This window comes from Stylophora pistillata, chromosome 6 (genome assembly GCF_964205215.1).
Source record: "Stylophora pistillata chromosome 6, jaStyPist1.2, whole genome shotgun sequence".
In the NCBI taxonomy this organism is placed as follows: Eukaryota; Metazoa; Cnidaria; class Anthozoa; order Scleractinia; family Pocilloporidae; genus Stylophora; species Stylophora pistillata.
The window spans coordinates 27848858-27866762 of NC_142524.1; the positions used below are offsets into that span (position 1 = coordinate 27848858).

Consider the following 17905-nt stretch of genomic DNA (forward strand, 5'->3'; position numbering starts at 1 on the left):
AGATACTGCTTGCTTGCCTAAGTATATATTTTTTGAAATAGGTCAATAGAAAAAGCCCTGTATACAATGATTACACAACAACAAAGTTAATGCCTGCTAATTAATGTTTAATCAGGTCCATTTGATGAATTGGTGCCAGCACAGGGGTGGGAGGCCTGTGGTTATATCACTGCTCCATCCCTGAATGGATCATCTTGTCAGTATGAGAGTTTTCAAGACTAAGATTTTCACTGTAGCCACATCAAAAGGAAATTTTTCTGTTGAACACAGTTTTTGATACCTGTGTTTCTTTCGCCATTTTCTCTAAAACCCTTGATCTCTTGGTCACCAAAACTGGCAGCAAGCAAGTTAACACAAACGTTTTTTTTTCAATAGTTAAGGTGACGTCTGTGCCGTTGCTATGGCAACATGAATAAATATAAACTGGCCTTTAAAATCGGTTCTGTCTATATTCAGAAAATCCAGTCATTAGACTTTCTTTAAAATTTGCATGCAACGAGCTTGTAACGATACTCACAAGCTAACACCATTTTGCGAATAATTTAACAGAGAGATCTTTCATTGTCTCTTGTTGAAGACTCAGTCGATTATCTAGAATTTCCTTTGTTAAAAATCATTTTTTTTTCAATACTCCATTTACTTATTTCCTAAAGTATTTTCGTGCCAAGTTTTGTGAAATTCTAATGAGTGGTTCTCAAGAACTAGGCATATTTCTGAGAAACCAATTTTCCATTCAATCACAATTTTTTGACTTACTACGCATACGCTGCACTTAACTGGGTTCTTTGGTAAGACGAAAAAGCTGAGAGTTGCTGAGGTCTTTGCATCGTTAACTTTTCTAACATGTCTTTGTAGTAAAAGATGAATACTATCAATACACCGCGCCAACTACGTATTGAGAAAAAAATAGCACTGAGATAGTGCGGGTATGCGTTAAGTAAATTAAATGACTGCTCTATTGACGGCATGTTTGTCTTTTGCAATCCTTGTGTGTGTGCTGAATTACATCAGCAAAAGCATGCGCGAAAACTGTGTTCAGCAACCTTAAGCGAGGAATTAGTGAAGAGAGCTTCAATCAACTTTGTCCACAAAACCACAGGATTAAAGGCTATCATTCCTTAACTTTTTTGTTCTTTTTCTCTCTTTTACCATATTGATTGTGACCTCATCTGGTTAAATATAGTCAGTTCTTACCAAACGGGTGTATGGTGCTTTTTGTGCATACTGATTGGCTAATTTGGAGGCAAGCAATATACTGCTCCATGGCACCATAGACACAAAATCACCGACCAAGATTTTACTTTCTCTGACAATTTTTTGGTTTATTGACAGATATAAACCAATTTTTTAATGGTTCTTGCCTGTTATAATTTATACTCAAACCAAAATGAATCTCTGTCAGAGATTGCAATATTGGTGGATAAGAACCTGAGTCCACCACAAAGAGAAACTGTTAAATCTTTAACTCCCAAAAGTGATCTACATGTAACTTCTCCTTGTGATTCCAATACGTTATCTTGCAAACAGGTGATGAGAAAAATAAGCTTATCAGCAAGTGTGTGTTATCTTGATATGACTTACAAGAGTTAAATTTAACTGAGTTCTCACCTGCCAAGGGCGGACCTGCAGCTAAGGCCAAAGAACACAACATACACCCAAACCCAAATGCAGCAGCACGTCTCTTGGGCCCAACAATATTCAAGAGAATTACATTTTGTGTTGTGATGAAGGATCCATCTGCAAACCCAAACACAACAGAATAGAATGCAACAGAAATATAGTTTTTAGCAAGAGGTAGCAGCAGTGTAGCTATTCCACAACCCAAAATTCCAAGACGATTTACATAACGAATATTGATCCATTTGACGTCACACAATCTGCCAATCAGGAATGCAGACATGCCTCCTGAGATTCCAAGGAACATGTACAAGAACGAGGCTTGATCCGCTGAAATGTTCAGTTCCTCACTGTACTTAGCCTGAAAATAAAGAAGACATCTGTTTATAAGTGTGAATTAAGTCTAACCATCCAGTTGAGGAACTGTTAAAGTTATTGGAAGCATGCAGTGACTGACTTTTTTTTGTATAAACATGGGTGGAAGTCAGTATCAGAGTCAATTAAGATTTGTCCCTTTGTCCATCACTGAGTGTCTCAAGTCTGGTATTTGTGTACACACAGATTGGTCACTATTGGCTCAGTAAGACTCTTGAAGTTTAAGTATCTCTTGAAGCTTAAGTACCTCCTGAACAAGCTAATTCAAAATCTTGCTGATCACAGCCAATGAAGTACTGTTGAACAGTTTACCTCTACCCTGAATTAAGAAGGTACCCTGTGATAATCCCTGTGATATCATACGTTGTCAAATATATGTATAACACGTAATAATTCATTAGTTTAAATAGAGTAGCGAAAATTACATGTATAGGATTTTTATTGAAATTTTGTTAATTGTAATTGTAAAGCGCATAGAGTTCAATTTTAATGCGCTATATAAGAACTTATTATCAAATTAAAATTAAATTTACCCCACATGCAACCAAACATTAATTTCACCTTACAATACCAAAAGAGTTTCAGGCAGAAAGGTGATGAAAAGTGAAAAAATTCCTCATCTGGGGGATGTTGTTTAATTTCAAACCAAATTCTCAGTTCTAAAATTAAAAGAAGTTAATGTATGGAATACAGTGCGGAAATTAAATCGATATTTAGAGCTAAAAGGGTTGAGTCTCCTTGTAACACTTTACACCCTGACATCAATATAAATATTCTCCATACTGTTCTCTATACATTTCCTGAGGTGCTGACAAGGAGAATTTGTTTAACAATCACAAGCCTAGTAATTTCTTTGTTTGTATAATCATTAACTTTATTCTTGTGACATTAATGTGTGAAATTTCTGGACTGATATTGAAGGGAGAAATAACAAATACTGGTCACTCCCAGGGCTGTATTTAACAATTATTCCACCAGCGCGCATTGGATATGAGATGATAGATAGCCAACGAGGCGCGTAGTGCCGAGTTGGCTATAATCATCTCATATCCAACAAGCGAGAGTGGAATAATTGTTTTTTTAAAAAAAACGCCCCCAAGATATTAGACAGATCTTCTCGACTTTTTTTTGTGAGAAGAAACCGGATTTAACAATGTACAGAAATTAGATTATGGTATATTGGCACATATACCATAATGGCTGAGCCAATAAAAAGTATTGAATTGCATTATCCAATGATCCAGTTTTTAATAAAATCACTTACTAGATGAACAACAGGTATAAAGCGAGACAAATACATCAGTGAGAAGGAAGAAACAAGTATACAGTACTGGGGCATCCGCCATATTGAAAAATCAAGAATCTTCATTTTCTCCTCTCTAGCTTCAAAGTCTTTGCTACAGTCATCATTCTCAACATTGTTGTCATCATTTTCAACATCGTTGTCATCACTCTCTCCTATGTTTTGCTTCTCAGCAGCACCTTCTGGAACTGAGTCTTTCTCCTCGACATTGGGATTAAAAGTCATGGCACAGAGAAAAATGAGGGTACATGTGGCTGCCATCACTCTAAATGTGTTTCTCCAGCCAAATGAATCAAGTAGAACCTGTGTTATAGGGCCCCATACAAACAGTCCTAAACTGGACCCCATGGTTATCATCCCTGTCGCAAAAGATCGCCTCTTGTTGAAGTACTTAGCTGCTATTAGAAAACATGAAGTACGACAGAAACATGCTCCTAGTCCCGTAAGAATACTGTAAGTGATGAACATGATGGCGATGTTGTTAATAAATGACGTTGCCATAAGTCCTGTTACAAACAGAAGTGCTCCAGTCATGATCAAACAACGACAACTAAACTTCTCAGAGAGTCGTCCAACAAAGGGAGCAGCGAATAGTGCCAGTGATATGCAAAGGGAACCTATCCAAGCTGTAAGAAATAATGATCCAGTGATAATTATCCAGAAATGTTTTTAATAAATTTGGTTTGCTCCATCCCATTAGATCTCTGTCCCTTCTTTTTCTAAATACTTTAACTTCCATAGAATTCTAAATGCTGAGACCACTAAGAAATATCTCTGAATATAAGAGCTGCTGCTTTAACAAGCCATTGTATTCAAAACAGTGAGAAAGATCATACCTATACTGTGTTCAAAGTGACCCACTTGCCTGTTTTTTCTCTACTTGTTTCAAACTCTGCCATCAGTACGGGAAAAAGCACACCAAAGCTACGCATTATTCCCAAAACCATCACTTGAGTGACAATTGCACAGACACAAACAACAAAGGACCATTTTGAATCCTGCTGGTGCCTTGCTTTGACACAACAATTATATATGCTAAACATTACCTAATGTACCTATAATTGAGAAAAAAAAAAGCATCAAAATTAGAAAAAAAAAAACCTTTCCTCATATGCCTGACTCTTACCATATTTCCTCAAGTGAGCACAGTTCTTGCTATATCTGGCAACATCCCCCAAAAAAGCTCCCACCCCTAGGGCCATAGTGTCAAACAAGTGCCCATGTCGAATAAGCACCTCCCTTTCTGACTCCCTCATTTTCTTAACTAGTAGGAATACAAGGAAACCCGGCCTGTTTCTACTGCCACCTTTTTTATAACTTCTTGGGCTTTGACTGCAGCAGAATCAGTACAGAAAAATAGTTTCTTTCCAGTTCCAGTTATTTCTATCCTTATGTGGTTGCATAGTTTCTTTAAGTGCATTATCTGTTCTTTTAATATTTGCCCACTGCTGTGCTATCTTAATAAGACCCCCCCCCCCTCCTCAATTAAGCGACCTCCATCCAACAAGTGCCCCCTCCTTTTAGCCAAAATTTTTAATAGGTGCCCCGGTGCTTATTCAAGAAAATAAGGTAAATATCTTTACTCTCTTTCCCAAGACTACCAATGTAATGCTGCCATAACTAATATTGGTTATAAATTTAAAATATGTTTGGTTTTTAAAATATTCAGAACTCAGAAGTACTGGTTGAGGGATCCTGTTCTCATGGAATTCCTGGTGATTTACATCTTGTTCAATCATAGGCGATATGATATCTTGAATGTTCAGCTTATTTCAAAAGCTTTCCATCAGGTGTTTCCTCTACCCAAGTCAAGTTAGCTAATGGAGTGGAAGGACTGGTGACTGTTTCAGCCTGTTACAGTCGCTCACTCAATTTTAATTTAATTAGTTTATGAGGTCTTCGTTATCGGTGGCGGCTAAAAGGGATGACTCAATAGGACCTCATTAAATATTCTAGAAAACATATTTGTAGTGAAAATCCAAAAAAATATAAATCAAAGAAAACATAAAAATATGTTTTCTATAGAATATTTAATGAGGTCCTTTTGAGTCATCGCTTTTAACCGCGACCTTCGTTATCGCTTTTCATGGCTTTTGCAAAATACAATTTACCGAATATAAAATCAAACTCGAGTGATAACTTAAGACACCTCAGCTGAAATTTATAATCTTGAGAATTTAAACGTCTACGTACCACTATGGATCGATGAATAATTTGCAAGCGGTGCTGTCAACCCTCTTTCCTGAGGCCGTATATGAGCTACGTCACTGAGCTTAGATTGTCACTTTTTTTTTCTCAGTCTGCTATATTCTCGTAAGCACAATACCTTTGACAGGATCATGAGGGAAAATTTATTAAGAGAAGCAAGCCGTATGATGCAATAATGCCAGCTCACGATCGTGACTTGGGTAATATGATTCAAGTCTTGCAGATAGTTACCTGTACTATTTTACCTTAACTGATAATGAGCTGCCAGTGATATCGACTCCATCTCATCTGCAGATTTGTATCCTGCAGAGCAAGGTTCTTAAAAAAAAATAACCTCGGCTTTCGATGACTTAGCATCTTAGATCAGATTGCAATATTCTACTCGCCCACCCCTACCGCCACCCCCCTAGGAATTTCTCTGTGTCCCCAGCCTCCCTCTGTACTAAAAATCATGGCCTGCCCATTCCCCGCCGATGAATCATTATTATTCCCGAAGACGTCACAACACTATTTATTCCAAATTGCACAATAATAGTTATGTGATTATCTATATATGACATCAATGAAAACATTTTGTCTTGGCTTTAAAATAACTTTGCAGAGGTGTGTAAACATAATGCACTTAAACCGTGCTTTTTTCGAAACAACCGCGTTCGATCCAACTAACATGTAACAATTTTCTGGCTGTTTTTTTCTTCCAGTTTATGCTGCAAAAAGTTTAAAGCCCGACTAAACTATTTGTTGCCTTTTTGCACTAAAGTAACTCTTTTCTGCTCAGCCCTACCTGAAACCTGTATTTCTCTTGGCCAACCTGAACGAACAAATCTTTTACTGCTTGCTATTAGAGCGCAAAATTCCCCTTTCTAGGCCATGCTCAGTGAGATCATGCAGATACATTTTAAATAACTAAGTTTTCGATCCCACCTAATACAGAAAACTGTCGTTGAAGCTTTCTTTTCTCTAGCTAACATAAGATTCGGCTGCAGTTTTTGTTTAATCACTGACCTAACGATCGTTTGAATAATCTAAACATCAGCACTTATATTAGGAGTTTAATTTGAAGATGATGATACCATGAACGACAAGAGATAAGAAATAGGTTGGATTTATATCTTGAATGTGGGCAGGATTTGATCGCTTTCTAAAAAAACACCTAAAGGTGGCAAACGCCAAGGGTGGTTACATACACTCTCATAATATTAGTTTCAGCGAACCACGTTATTCAACTGAGATTATGTGAGATACATCAGATCTCAAAGGTCATTTATGGCGTCATCTACGACTGTGAAGTAAATAAAGCCGATCATTGACACCGTCACGTTTACGCGGGGTGCTGGGAGCTGGAGTTCGCCAGGTCAACCACAGCGAAACGTTTTAGTGATCAGCTTTTAGCGTGTTTATTGAAACTGATCAGGCTGAATGAGGATTATCCATAAATTTTTATGATGAAAACTGAAAAAGAATTCCCGATTCCCACGAGCATTCTTTCTTGAAACATTAACAATTTAACAAATAGATTCCATGTCGCTATGCGTCTGTTCAGTACTACATACATGACTTCAAAACGCATGTGATAAGACCAAAAGTAGCTCACGAGGGGCAGCTGAGAGTGTCACTGTCAACTCTTAATACTTCACGCGTGAAAAGAGCGTCAAATATAATTTTGTAGACATGAAGCTGGTGCTAGTTGTATTAGCGACATTTCTTCAATCTCTGTTTAATTTGTTCAATGTACAAGTTCTTATTGGCTTGTACGCATCGTACAACATTCGCCAGCGGCAAATGTTGGCTCTTGCCGCCTTAAACCGACGTCGACGAGTTTGACTAATGGTCGTGGGTCCTGGGTACAAGTCGTGGGTCGTGGGTGTGGGTAAAAGTCGTGGGTGTGATTAATATAAAATAATAACAATAATCATTCAAAATATTAGTTAAAATAATACATAAATATTATACAACCCTTATCATTTTATCAGCTCGGTTTAGTGAGCCTAATATTTCATTGATTTTATCCAACAGAATTAATTAATTTCACCCAAAAGAAAAGTTAAACCAATGACAAAGCCATTATTTGCAGGATCATGTAATCTTTTAAAATCAGGGTCATTCCAAAGAGTTTGAGGAGTTTTGTTCACGTCAAACGCTTGATCAACACACAAAAAATAATCTTACATTGAAAAGAGAGAAGTGTTAATCTTAATTAAAAGAGCAACGTTTTAAGAACATGAAAGAAGCTTCGATATAAAACGAGGATCAGAAACACGTCTATTGGCCGTGTTTTTTAATCAAAATTAAATTGTGCTCTCAGTGCCGGTTAAAAATAATTGAAGTTTCAAAAGTAAAAGTAAAAGTATATCCCTCTGCTGGTTAGGGACAATAAAGCTTGTCAGTGATCAATGACATTCAGACAAAGAACCAAATGCTTCATCAATTGTCATCTCTGTATCGCGTACATCTACCCCGCAACTAAGAAAAAAAAATGGAGTGAAACAGCAAACTGATGCAAGATAAGCCGATATATAGATAGCAACGTTGCAACGTTAGTTGCAAGCTTTTTTTATCTTTAGGTCCTTCGGACATAGTTGTGTCTGGTCGCGACAAAAGGGTCGCACTTGTCACAAGCACGCGATGACAGATTTTATGTCCAATGCAAACACCAAAAATGTTAGTGCGACCCCTGCCTTAGGCGTCTGCACTCTAATAGATCATAAGTAATTTTAAAAGCAATCACAGCGCGTGTATAATTCACAATTCTACTTATCATATATCAACGTGACCTTGGCATTTTCATGGTTACTGTGATTTATTTATATATTTTCCTAATGTCTGTAATTTGTATTTGTTTTTCCTTTATTAATTTATTTTATACAGGGCCGTTCTGAAAACCACTTTATGTGAGAACGCACCCTGTCTAAAGATTATTATTATTATTATTATTATTATTATTATTATTATTATAATTCATGAAAAAAACAGTTTTGTATTCATAGACAAGTGGTTTTGAATTTCATTTAATGTCATCAGCATCTGAGTAACAAGACATGATTAAAAGACCGCGGGCTCGCAAACCTCGTTCCCAGTAGCGGATATGAAGAACTGATACTCTGAACTGATACTTTAGTTTCCCCTCAGTATTTGGTAAGCGCCTTGTTCATCATGACAATATTGGTTTTATTTCTTTCAGAAATAAACCTAGTAGTGTTTGCGATTTATCGTTGCTTTTCAACAGATCCTACCTGCCAGAGGCAAAAGAATGCATTGAGTGAAATACGAGATATTGGCTAATAGCTTGGTAAATTTAAACTCAAAGTTGTTGTTTCTTTTTTGCGAATTATAAGTGCCCTGAACACGTGAGTCGAAACGAAGGTGGACGTGACTTTCTTACAAGAAGTGTTAGGGAACCGGAAATTCAATCGCTTTTTTTTTAAACCACAAGAACTTGCGCTCTCTTTTATCGGTAAAAAAAATAGCCCCAAACAAAAGGAAACAGGAAGTTTTCAATATTTTTCGGCTTACCGAGTTATACCGACGGCTAATCAATCACGGGGTTTCCTCAGTCGTTTGATAAACAATGTCAGATCAAGACACAAAGAAAATTTACATACAAGTTTAATCAAGCGAAGTGCAAACAAATTTAGGAGTGGGTAAGAGTTACGTTTTTCTCTCTTTCATAAAACTGAATCGTCCCTAGCAGGCTTTCTAGTGCTTTATCTTGTTGTTTTAATGTTCTCACCGGCTAGCATCTTAATATTTCATCGAAGTTATTTTTTCCTAACCCTGTGACCCTTTAGCAAGACCCTTTCGTTTTGATTTCTTTTAATTTGGTTTTATCAACCGAGGAGTGATAATGCAAGTTAACGGCTACACTGAAGAGTTTCTTAGGCTGGTGTCTCGAGTTTTAGCCCTTCGACAAAGCACTATAGTTTCTTTCGAAACTGACCGACCATCTAATTTCTGTTGTTTGGTTGTTACATTTAATACTGTTTCTTGCGATGCCAGAAATTTTTCTCGATCAGTCATGCAACCTATTAATGGTTTGAAGTGCTCTCTTATAATGCAGGCCATTAGGCCATTTAATACCTTGGTTGTGATTTAAATTTAATCCCCGATAACTCAGACTTTCAAGGGAAATCAAGGGGGATTGGAGTCATTAAGAGTAAAGAACAGATGACTCGAAGAGGACGGTTTATATTCTCTTGGCAAAGATTAAACCAAGTTTCCTGAGCTTATTTTTATGCAGCTAGTGTACGATTGAATTTAAAATATATTTCAAAGAGTAGAAGGTGTTGTTAAAATAGGGAATCTGCGCAAAGGGTTAAGAAAATACCATGCAGCTGATACCCTACCTGACGTCACCATGAATTTAGGATAAGCTGAAGCTCAGTAAACGTTAAATAAAAAAACAATTCGGCGACGAAGTATTCTCCTTTGTGGAACTGATACAAAAAAATTAAATCGACTAGATCTCATCAATCAACCAATCATATTCAAAGACCTCTCAACTTGACCTTGAGATTGTCGTGAAAATACATGTGGATACTCATTCATGGAGTTGAGTTCAGTTTTTGAGCTTTTTTCGTTGAAAAATTGTCGCTTTTTTTTTCATTTATAGATTTTTAGGAATTTCGAAGACTTTATTTTCAGCCAAATGTTGTTTCTGATTTGCCACAACTATCAGATTTCTATCGATGGAATTTGAACTTTAAGCTCGGGCCGGAAAAGGAGTCTTTTGGCAACGAAAAATGTTCTGCCTCTCCATGTGTATTGTTATTTCTCTCAACGTTGTAATTGTCTTTTATTGAACTTATTTGGTTTTAAATACACGGGATAAGAAACTGGGTTTGTGCCAAGGCATAGGATCACTATTAAGGGAAGGTACGTTTATTTATTAGGGGGGGGGATGGGCCGGGGCTTCGGAGGGGAGGGTCATTAGTAAATATTTTAAAAATTGGGGAGGATCAAACTTGTTTGATACGCAGCCGGGGGAGGCTCACAGTTTAGTTTTTTTTGGGGGGCAAGGAAAAAACTACTCCGTGTCGGTTAGTTGACTTTTAATTATTTGTTACCAAACACACGAAGTGTACAGAAACCTAAAACTTATATATGCAAGCAAAGCTACCAGTCTAAATCAATCTATATCATTAGAAACAGATGTCGAAATATTATGTCGAAAAACTATCTTGCCCCAACTAACGTAAATTGTCTCTCGACCTGTGCCCGCTTTCGTCCATATTTTGACGTCGGTAATGTTTCCGCGCGGGACTCTGGTATAAAATTAGTGTCCGGTGACGATTCGTTACTTGAGCTACTCCATCTGATAGGCTTAGCCACAAGTTGCTCTGCAACTTTTCGGCAACTTTTGAGATTTTCTGCAACTTTTAGAATTTTCGGAAACTTTGGGCTTTTTGAGGTTCTCTGAAGCCACTTTCTTCACGTTTTGAGCCACATTGGTCAGTTTTCGAAGACATTTATTCAATTTATTCTAAAATACAATAATTAGGCCCCCCCCCTATGGGTTGATTTTTGTGATGCCTTATCACGGGGTCAGCGGTATCACGTTGCACATTTTTCAAGATGGCGGACAATTACAGTGACTATTTGTTGATCAAGTGAAAATGGAAAGAACCTCTGATATTATCATTGGACTTTGACAAATAAAGTTTTGATAAGCTATGTGCGAATTTTTAATCTTTAACATCCAAAAAGGGTACGAAAAGCAGAAAAATTTTGGCAACTTTTCGGCAACTTTTTGGAAATTCAGCAACTTTTCGGCAACTTTTTGAAAAAAAAAGCAACTTTATGGCAACTTTTAGACACTTTTAACGGTAACTTTTTTGGGATTCATCGGCAACTTGTGGCCGGGCCTAACACTGACCTCATGAAATCCTCGCATTCTCCACAAGCGCATTTCCCTCTTTTTTTTCCTCGCACATCCTTGCCCATTTTTCAGTTTTCACCGTGCAACGCCACGCAATAACTGCTTTGTGCGCAGACACGGTTATGTGAGCAACACTTCCAGTCAGTTATTTTCACTTACAGTAATTTTTGTCTTAGTGGAGGTGGGGGAGGAGGGTCAGATCCTTTTGTTTAGGCATTTATGAAGGGTCATGCATTAATCCAATCTGGAAAGTGGGAGGGCCACAACTTTTTTCGCAAAAAATTTTTAAAAACCCTGGCCCACCCCCCCTCCCAATAAAAAACGTACCTTCCCTAATCACGAACTGAACGGCTTTCATTGTTGAAGTGGTAGTCTTTTTGTTCGACGATAATGGAGCATTCTACCTCTTGCATATAGTAAACCCAGCGAGTTCAATATATCGCTCAAGCCAACACTGTTTTAATTGATAAAATAGATAGAAAATGAAATTTTACATTTACTAATTTCTTCACTGTAAACAGCCTGCAAATGAACAGGCGTATTTGCGCTTTTCTTCCGCTCCTCCTATCGCGCGTCACTTGCCCTGTGCAGTCGCCTTCGTTCGCCAAAAAACGGAAAAAAAGTCACCCCTGTCCTGCAGGCTTCAGACCCCTGTTACACTTTATGACTTTAGGTAGTTCGTCCGCAGATTAACATAATAAAAAAGGAGCTGTTCTTTGTTATATCATTCGTTTTTGTTTTTGTCACGGCCGAAGTGTTAGATTTGTCTTATACTGTTTTCCCTTCCTTTTAGATTATTTCGACTGAAAAACCTGGCCTGCACTGGATCCCCCGTGTTCTGGAAATCAGGCCTGATTGACCTGAATTTCACCGCTTTATTAAGCTGCATCTATGATTTGTGGGTTCGTTAAACTTTAATGATCAACTTAACCAAAAGATTTGTCTGCTTAGCGCTTAATGTACTATTGTTCTCACCCACTCGGGAGTTTACCACATCACTCTGATTGCTTTGTTGTTCAACATCTGAGTGCATATTCTCAAGTAGTAGCTAGGTTTGTACAATTCAGTTCCGCTCCAACAAAACACTTCCTAGGTGTCATAATGGCCATTTTTCAGCTTTTTTTCGTCCAGGGAGCCCAGGAAGCGGGACGGAATGTGGTCTTGGCTTGTCTGTGCCTGTGCCACCATGACCTGGGTCGCGTCTTTAGGTTTCCTTTTCAGCTTTGGAATTTTCCTTCCTGTGTTCATGAACTATTTTAACGAATCCAGGGAAGCCACAGGTAAGGTTACTTTCCAAACGACATACACTCTATTTCTTAATCTTATACCTCTCGCATACCTCTAATTATTAGGGACGACGTTCGCCTTTGCTCACTGTCGAGTGCATCTACAGTTTTTGCGTTATTTAAGTCGTCCAGTCAGTACATGCTTCGTAATTTAAAACTTCAATAATGCTATGACGCTACTTGTTTACTACGGCCGCCACTGCTGTTTGAAGTAAAATGATCATGTCATAACTCTGTTTTTAAGTTTTTTAGCAACGTAATTTTATCAAAATTAGATTATAAAATGTATTAGATGCATACAATGTCATGTGTTTTCATAGTCCAGATAGTCTTATCCAGGCGTTATTTAATTCCTGATAGCACAGAGTCAGCGCCCTACCGGTTCGTTCTTCCTCGGCTCTCCCCTGCTGGACTTCGAGTAGTCTCTCCCTTTCGGCTAAGTCCGTTGCTCGAGTTAAAAAAAAAAGAAATTCAGCGAAAAAGAAATTGATTTTGGCACGCGTGGGGAACCCTTGTAGTCCACTCTGCTGCCTTAAGGGCACTGTGGTAAGATTTGCTGTACACAAGCTGCGCTGCTATCAGGCCACATTTACTATCTAAAAAGACCTAAGGCACTCCAGAGATCTACGTATCATGTAACCCTTCAACACTTGAGAATGACCAGAATCTAATTTCTCCTTACAAACATTAAGGTCAGGAGAAAAAGGAAATGATCACCGACTAAAGAAGTTTTTGGTTGTTAAAAACAAATTCTCCTTGTCAGCACCTTAGGAAATGTATAGAGAACAGTATGGAGAATATGCATACTGATGTGAGGGTGTAAAGGGTTAAGCAATACAACTTCTTCATTTTAGTCATAGCTTTCACCTGAAATTAAAAAGTAAAATGGAGAAGTAACAGATGTGACGTTTTATTTGACGTTTCAGCGTGGCTTGGTTCTGTAGGTATCGCTTTGGCTTTCTTCACTGGGCACCTGTCCTCTGCTCTGGTCACCCGATTTGGCTGCCGTGTCACCACTCTGATCGGAGGCGCATTCTGCGTCGTCAGCTTGATCACCAGCTCTTTCGTGGAGAACATGATGGTTCTCTTCTTTACCTACAGCCTTCTGTTTGGTTTGGGATCCAGTTGCACATTCTCTGCGGGACTGGTGGTGATAGGAAAATACTTTAAAAAGAGACAGTCATTAGCCACAGGGGTATTAACAGCTGGGCACGGTGGAGGAGTGCTTGTTATGGGCCCCACCTTAGAGGCCCTGGTGAGAATTACCGGTAGCTGGCAAACGACTTATCGCATAATGGCGGGGGTAGCGTTCGTCTTGTGTTGTCTTGCTGTGACATTTGATCCCAACGTTGAGAGTGATGACGATGGTACCGACAATCAAGGCAAAGAGGAAGCTATCGGAGACGATAACACGATTAAGAAGGTGTCTCCAAAGAAACAGCTGGTTGATATCTCCGTGTGGAAAGAACTTCCAGTCGTTGCTATAATAGTAGCCGCATGCGTGGTAGAGTTCGGCCATTTTGTGCCGCAGATTCATTTAGTAAGTCTGATTCTTAACAATAATAACAAAAACGCTTTCATGTCACCGAGACTTAATTTTACTTTATTAGCCTGTTATCATTTCTTTCGCTCCAGATTCGCTACGGAGAAGATCTGGGAATCTCGGCCGAGAAAGGTTCAAAACTGTTTATCTACTACGGACTTTGCTCCGCCATTGGTCGACTCCTGGCTGGCATCCTGTGCAACAACGAAAAGATCAACCCATTCTACGCGTTCCAGGCTGCAGAATTTGTAGCTGGTTTGAGCACAATCCTCGTTACCCTTACTACAACCTACACATCTTTGGTTATCTACATTATAGTGTATGGTCTCAGTGATGGATTCTTCTTCACGAGTTTGAGTTTTATTCTTCTCACAGTCAGTCCGTTGAAGACGCCCGCAGTGCTCGGCTGGGAAATGATGCTGACGTCAGCTTTCTTGGCCAGTGGTCCTCCATTAGCGGGTATAGGCAATAACCTTGTTCTCAAGTTGCATCTTCAAAGTGTTAATAAAGCGCAGTCAGTCTGTATCCTTTACGATAACCGCTTCTAAGCTCTGAACAGTGTTCAGAGCCAATGCATGCTTACCCCAGGGGATAAACAAAAGAGAAATCAAGAATTGCTTGGGTACAACTTCCCTCGAGCTAATCGAGTTGTAAGTTGTGAGTTACACCCGCGGAATATTGAGTATCTTTCGTCTGGTTTTAAATGAGTTGTATATTTGCCCTTTGGAACCGACAGTCTTAGACTCCATTTTAGAATCATGATCAGTTATGGTGTTCACCTGCCCCTTTCTCCGTTTCCATGTTCGTATATTACCGATTTTTCTTTGATATACCAGAGACCATAATAGAGAGGGGCAGGGTGGTTAGGGGGCGACGGGGGGGTGGGGCAAAAATTTTCCCAAAAAAAGTGTCTAGGAGTGCAGTTGTTCAGTGAGAATTGGCAAGGTAACTTCACAACGCCATCCTATTTGCTAACTTGCATTATCAACACCAGGCCCTCAGCCTGTGATTTATACGTCATATTCTGTCGGTGCTTCTGTTACCCAGGCTCTAAAAGCTACTTTTAACCACTTGGGAAAAAAACTCTCGCTAAAAGAAATTGTACTTCCGTTTGTCAAAAATTCGTACGGAGATTAGGATCCTCTCAGAATCTTTGTTTCACATTCATTTCATTCCTTTGTTTTTATATTTTAGGTCTATTAGCGGACAAATTGGGCTCATATGTCCTTCCTTTCCAAGTTGCTGGAGGTATCACGCTGGCGGGATCATTCATTCCCTTTATGTTGTTGTGTGACAAAAGGAGAGGAAAAGCTGTGTCCATACCAGAACAAGAAGAGGGTAGCAAGAACCTTCAAGGAGAGGCGTGATATTTCATACGTCATAGCTACTGTCTATTTGGATGGTCTGATTGTTTTACATCACTATGATCATTCTTCGTTTGACATGACTGCTGAATTGAAGACGTTAAATGCCAACAGAAATCAGTCCAAGCCATGTAATAGTTAGAGAGTAATGCTGAAGTGAGTAAATAGGAATAAAAAAAATGCCAGCTGGGTGTTGAGTTGATGCAAAAGAAATTCAAATTTTGCCCTCAGTTACCATTTTTACATTTATCTTTCGCTTCCCACCCTTTTCTCCCCCTTACCCCTCCTGCCTTATTCCCACTGCGCAAAATAGGTAAAGTTGAGCAGCAGGGAAAAGTTAAGTTAGTGCTCAGGGAATGCTGTGTTGCCGTCAAGTATAACTGGATAAGAAACCCAAGCTCACTTTCACCAGATTGCATCAAAGGAGACCCTAAATTTTCTCAGAACAAAGATTTGTCAACGTCATTGTTGCTCAGGGGAAGGGGGGGAAGGTACTTCTTAAAAATAGGCCATGTGTAATGAGGAGTCGTTTTAAGAGCACATCGGCGTAATTGACCCAAGTAACCCCTTCCCTCCCCTCCGGCATAGGTGTGCCCTGGATACTAATTCAGATCTGAATCATTACACAATAACGCATCCTTAGGATCCGGGTGAAACAGTGCTCGCAGGTTTTATTCTACTTTGGAAAATTATTACAAAATCGAGTCCTGATAGCTCTGTTACAATCGCGAAGTATGTCGAACTTCCTACAGTTCATGAACACTGTGTGGACTTGGTGCATTTTAAATATAAACTTAAAAATTCATCTACATAACCGATAACAGGGCGCATGGCAGTAACAGGATTCCGCTGGTTTGGAGCACTGCGCCAACATTGCAGTTGTTATTATCATCGCAACAATGGATGTCACAGATGGTGGTGTTCTTGAAGAGATGCTTTTTACAATCATAATGGTTTTCCTCTAAACACCACTCCGATGGCAGACAATCTTTCTGAAAATTTTCCTTCCCGTCAATATTGATGTACACCTTGCCGCATTTATATTCAGTCTTGCATGTCTTACTTGTCTTCCGGCAATGAACCCAAGAAAACTGGGATTCACAAGAATAGCAACTTAGAGCCAGCACTGAAAGACGAATTAAAAAATTGTTTTCGTTCATCCCTGCTGCCTGCCACGGAGACCAAACCTTTTGGTCTCGAGTTCAAAGAAATTACTATTTATCTTGTACCATTTTCAGACTTAAATCTATTCCAAAGGTGGTGGTACGATAAAACAAAGACCCGGTTATCTATGAGCCACAGATTTCAGTAATAACCTGCGAAACGGATCGATCCTCTATTCTTCACCCAAGAGCTGTACAAAGATTTGACATCGTCATTTTTTAGCTTAAATATTCCGCTTTTACCCTCTGCTGTCAAACATTACGATTATTTTAGTCTCCGTATCTATTCAAAGTGTCACGGTGGCCGGAAAGTAAATTTGGAAAATTTGTGCGATACTATCAAAGAAAGATAGCAAGATGACTTCAGAAAAAATGTGAATAAGCTCAAAACTGATGAAACAAGTCAAGTCATATTTCCACGCAATTTGCAAGTTTTTCCTACAAATAAAACAGATTTAATAGACTACGAACTTTCGGGGGTACTATCGATGCAGCTAAAAAGTCGTGTTTTTAAAGTTGAAAGATTTAGACTTTGTAAATGTTGTAACCCTCAAAAACGGTGTGAATCATTGCAAAAGTGCCAGGCAAGAAATACTTGAGGAAAGTTGGGAATAGTCAGTAATTATTGAGGTTTGTAGAATGCGAACGTTCACAAAAAAAGGCTAAAGTAGTTGAAACCGGTGGTTAGTGAGTTCACAGTAGCAGCACAACAAATTAAAGTAAGGTCTGAAGCAAACATGGCTACCGGGTATCAGTCAGTCGATTTTTTTTCTATCGTATATCACTTGTAGTGATACAGCTAGCTTACCTTTGGGAAGTAGCAGGTAGGAAAGACAGGAGACAAGTCGCCACTGTTTCATGTTGCTTTCATTTGGTTTGTTTTAAAATTACAGAGTGACTCAATGCTGGAGCGATCACAGAGCAACATATGGCGAGCAGAAGGAACCCATTTAACGCAATCATGGCGCTTCACGATTCAACCGGCCAATGAGAACTGAGGCCAACAAAGATAGAGAAGCAATTGTCAGATATTAACACTTCAATAAAAAAAACTGTGAGGAAAACCTTGCCGAGCTTTTTGTTTTCAAAGGCTGGTATATTTCAAATCGTATGCCGATTGTTATAGTTTCTACGAAAATTAGAAACTATAATAAGAACTCATCGAAGTTAT

At 38.8% G+C, this 17905-nt stretch overlaps 2 protein-coding genes and 1 long non-coding RNA gene across 8 annotated transcripts in view; 1 reads left to right on the top strand and 2 right to left on the bottom strand.

Annotated features, from left to right (window-relative positions):
* Positions 1 to 5897, bottom strand: part of LOC111334953 (monocarboxylate transporter 10) — a 7384-nt gene extending 1487 nt beyond the window's left edge. The window contains exons 1-5 of one of the 6 annotated variants that reach the window (XM_022940766.2): positions 5749 to 5897; positions 5489 to 5621; positions 4161 to 4350; positions 3257 to 3921; positions 1609 to 1978 (exon numbers count right to left, since the gene is read on the bottom strand). In XM_022940766.2, coding sequence (XP_022796501.2) covers positions 1609 to 1978; positions 3257 to 3921; positions 4161 to 4338 — 1213 coding nt within the window. In that variant the 5' untranslated portion in view covers positions 4339 to 4350; positions 5489 to 5621; positions 5749 to 5897. The other 5 variants (XM_022940763.2, XM_022940767.2, XM_088724767.1 and 2 more) reach the window with 5 other exon arrangements.
* Positions 5898 to 8986: 3089 nt separating this feature from the next.
* Positions 8987 to 15762, top strand: LOC111334942 (monocarboxylate transporter 3). Its single transcript, XM_022940752.2, has 6 exons — positions 8987 to 9144; positions 12172 to 12280; positions 12495 to 12658; positions 13591 to 14204; positions 14300 to 14666; positions 15402 to 15762. The coding sequence occupies exons 2-6, from the start codon at positions 12270 to 12272 to the stop codon at positions 15572 to 15574; spliced, it is 1329 nt and encodes a 442-aa protein (XP_022796487.2). The 5' UTR covers positions 8987 to 9144; positions 12172 to 12269; the 3' UTR covers positions 15575 to 15762.
* Positions 15763 to 16218: 456 nt separating this feature from the next.
* On the bottom strand, positions 16219 to 17709 carry LOC148729235 (uncharacterized). The gene is made up of 2 exons (XR_015988926.1): positions 17543 to 17709; positions 16219 to 16697 (listed from the first exon to the last, which is right to left on the bottom strand). It is a non-coding gene; the product is annotated as an uncharacterized LOC148729235 (long non-coding RNA).
* Between the last annotated feature and the right edge of the window lie 196 nt (positions 17710 to 17905).

What these genes read in the sequence shown, in the direction of transcription:
- LOC111334942 (XM_022940752.2), top strand. An exon ending in CGAATCCAGGGAAGCCACAG is followed by an intron (nt 12,659 to 13,590) that starts GTAAGGTTACTT and finishes TTGACGTTTCAG; the next exon opens with CGTGGCTTGGTTCTGTAGGT. An exon ending in CAGTGGTCCTCCATTAGCGG is followed by an intron (nt 14,667 to 15,401) that starts GTATAGGCAATA and finishes TTTATATTTTAG; the next exon opens with GTCTATTAGCGGACAAATTG.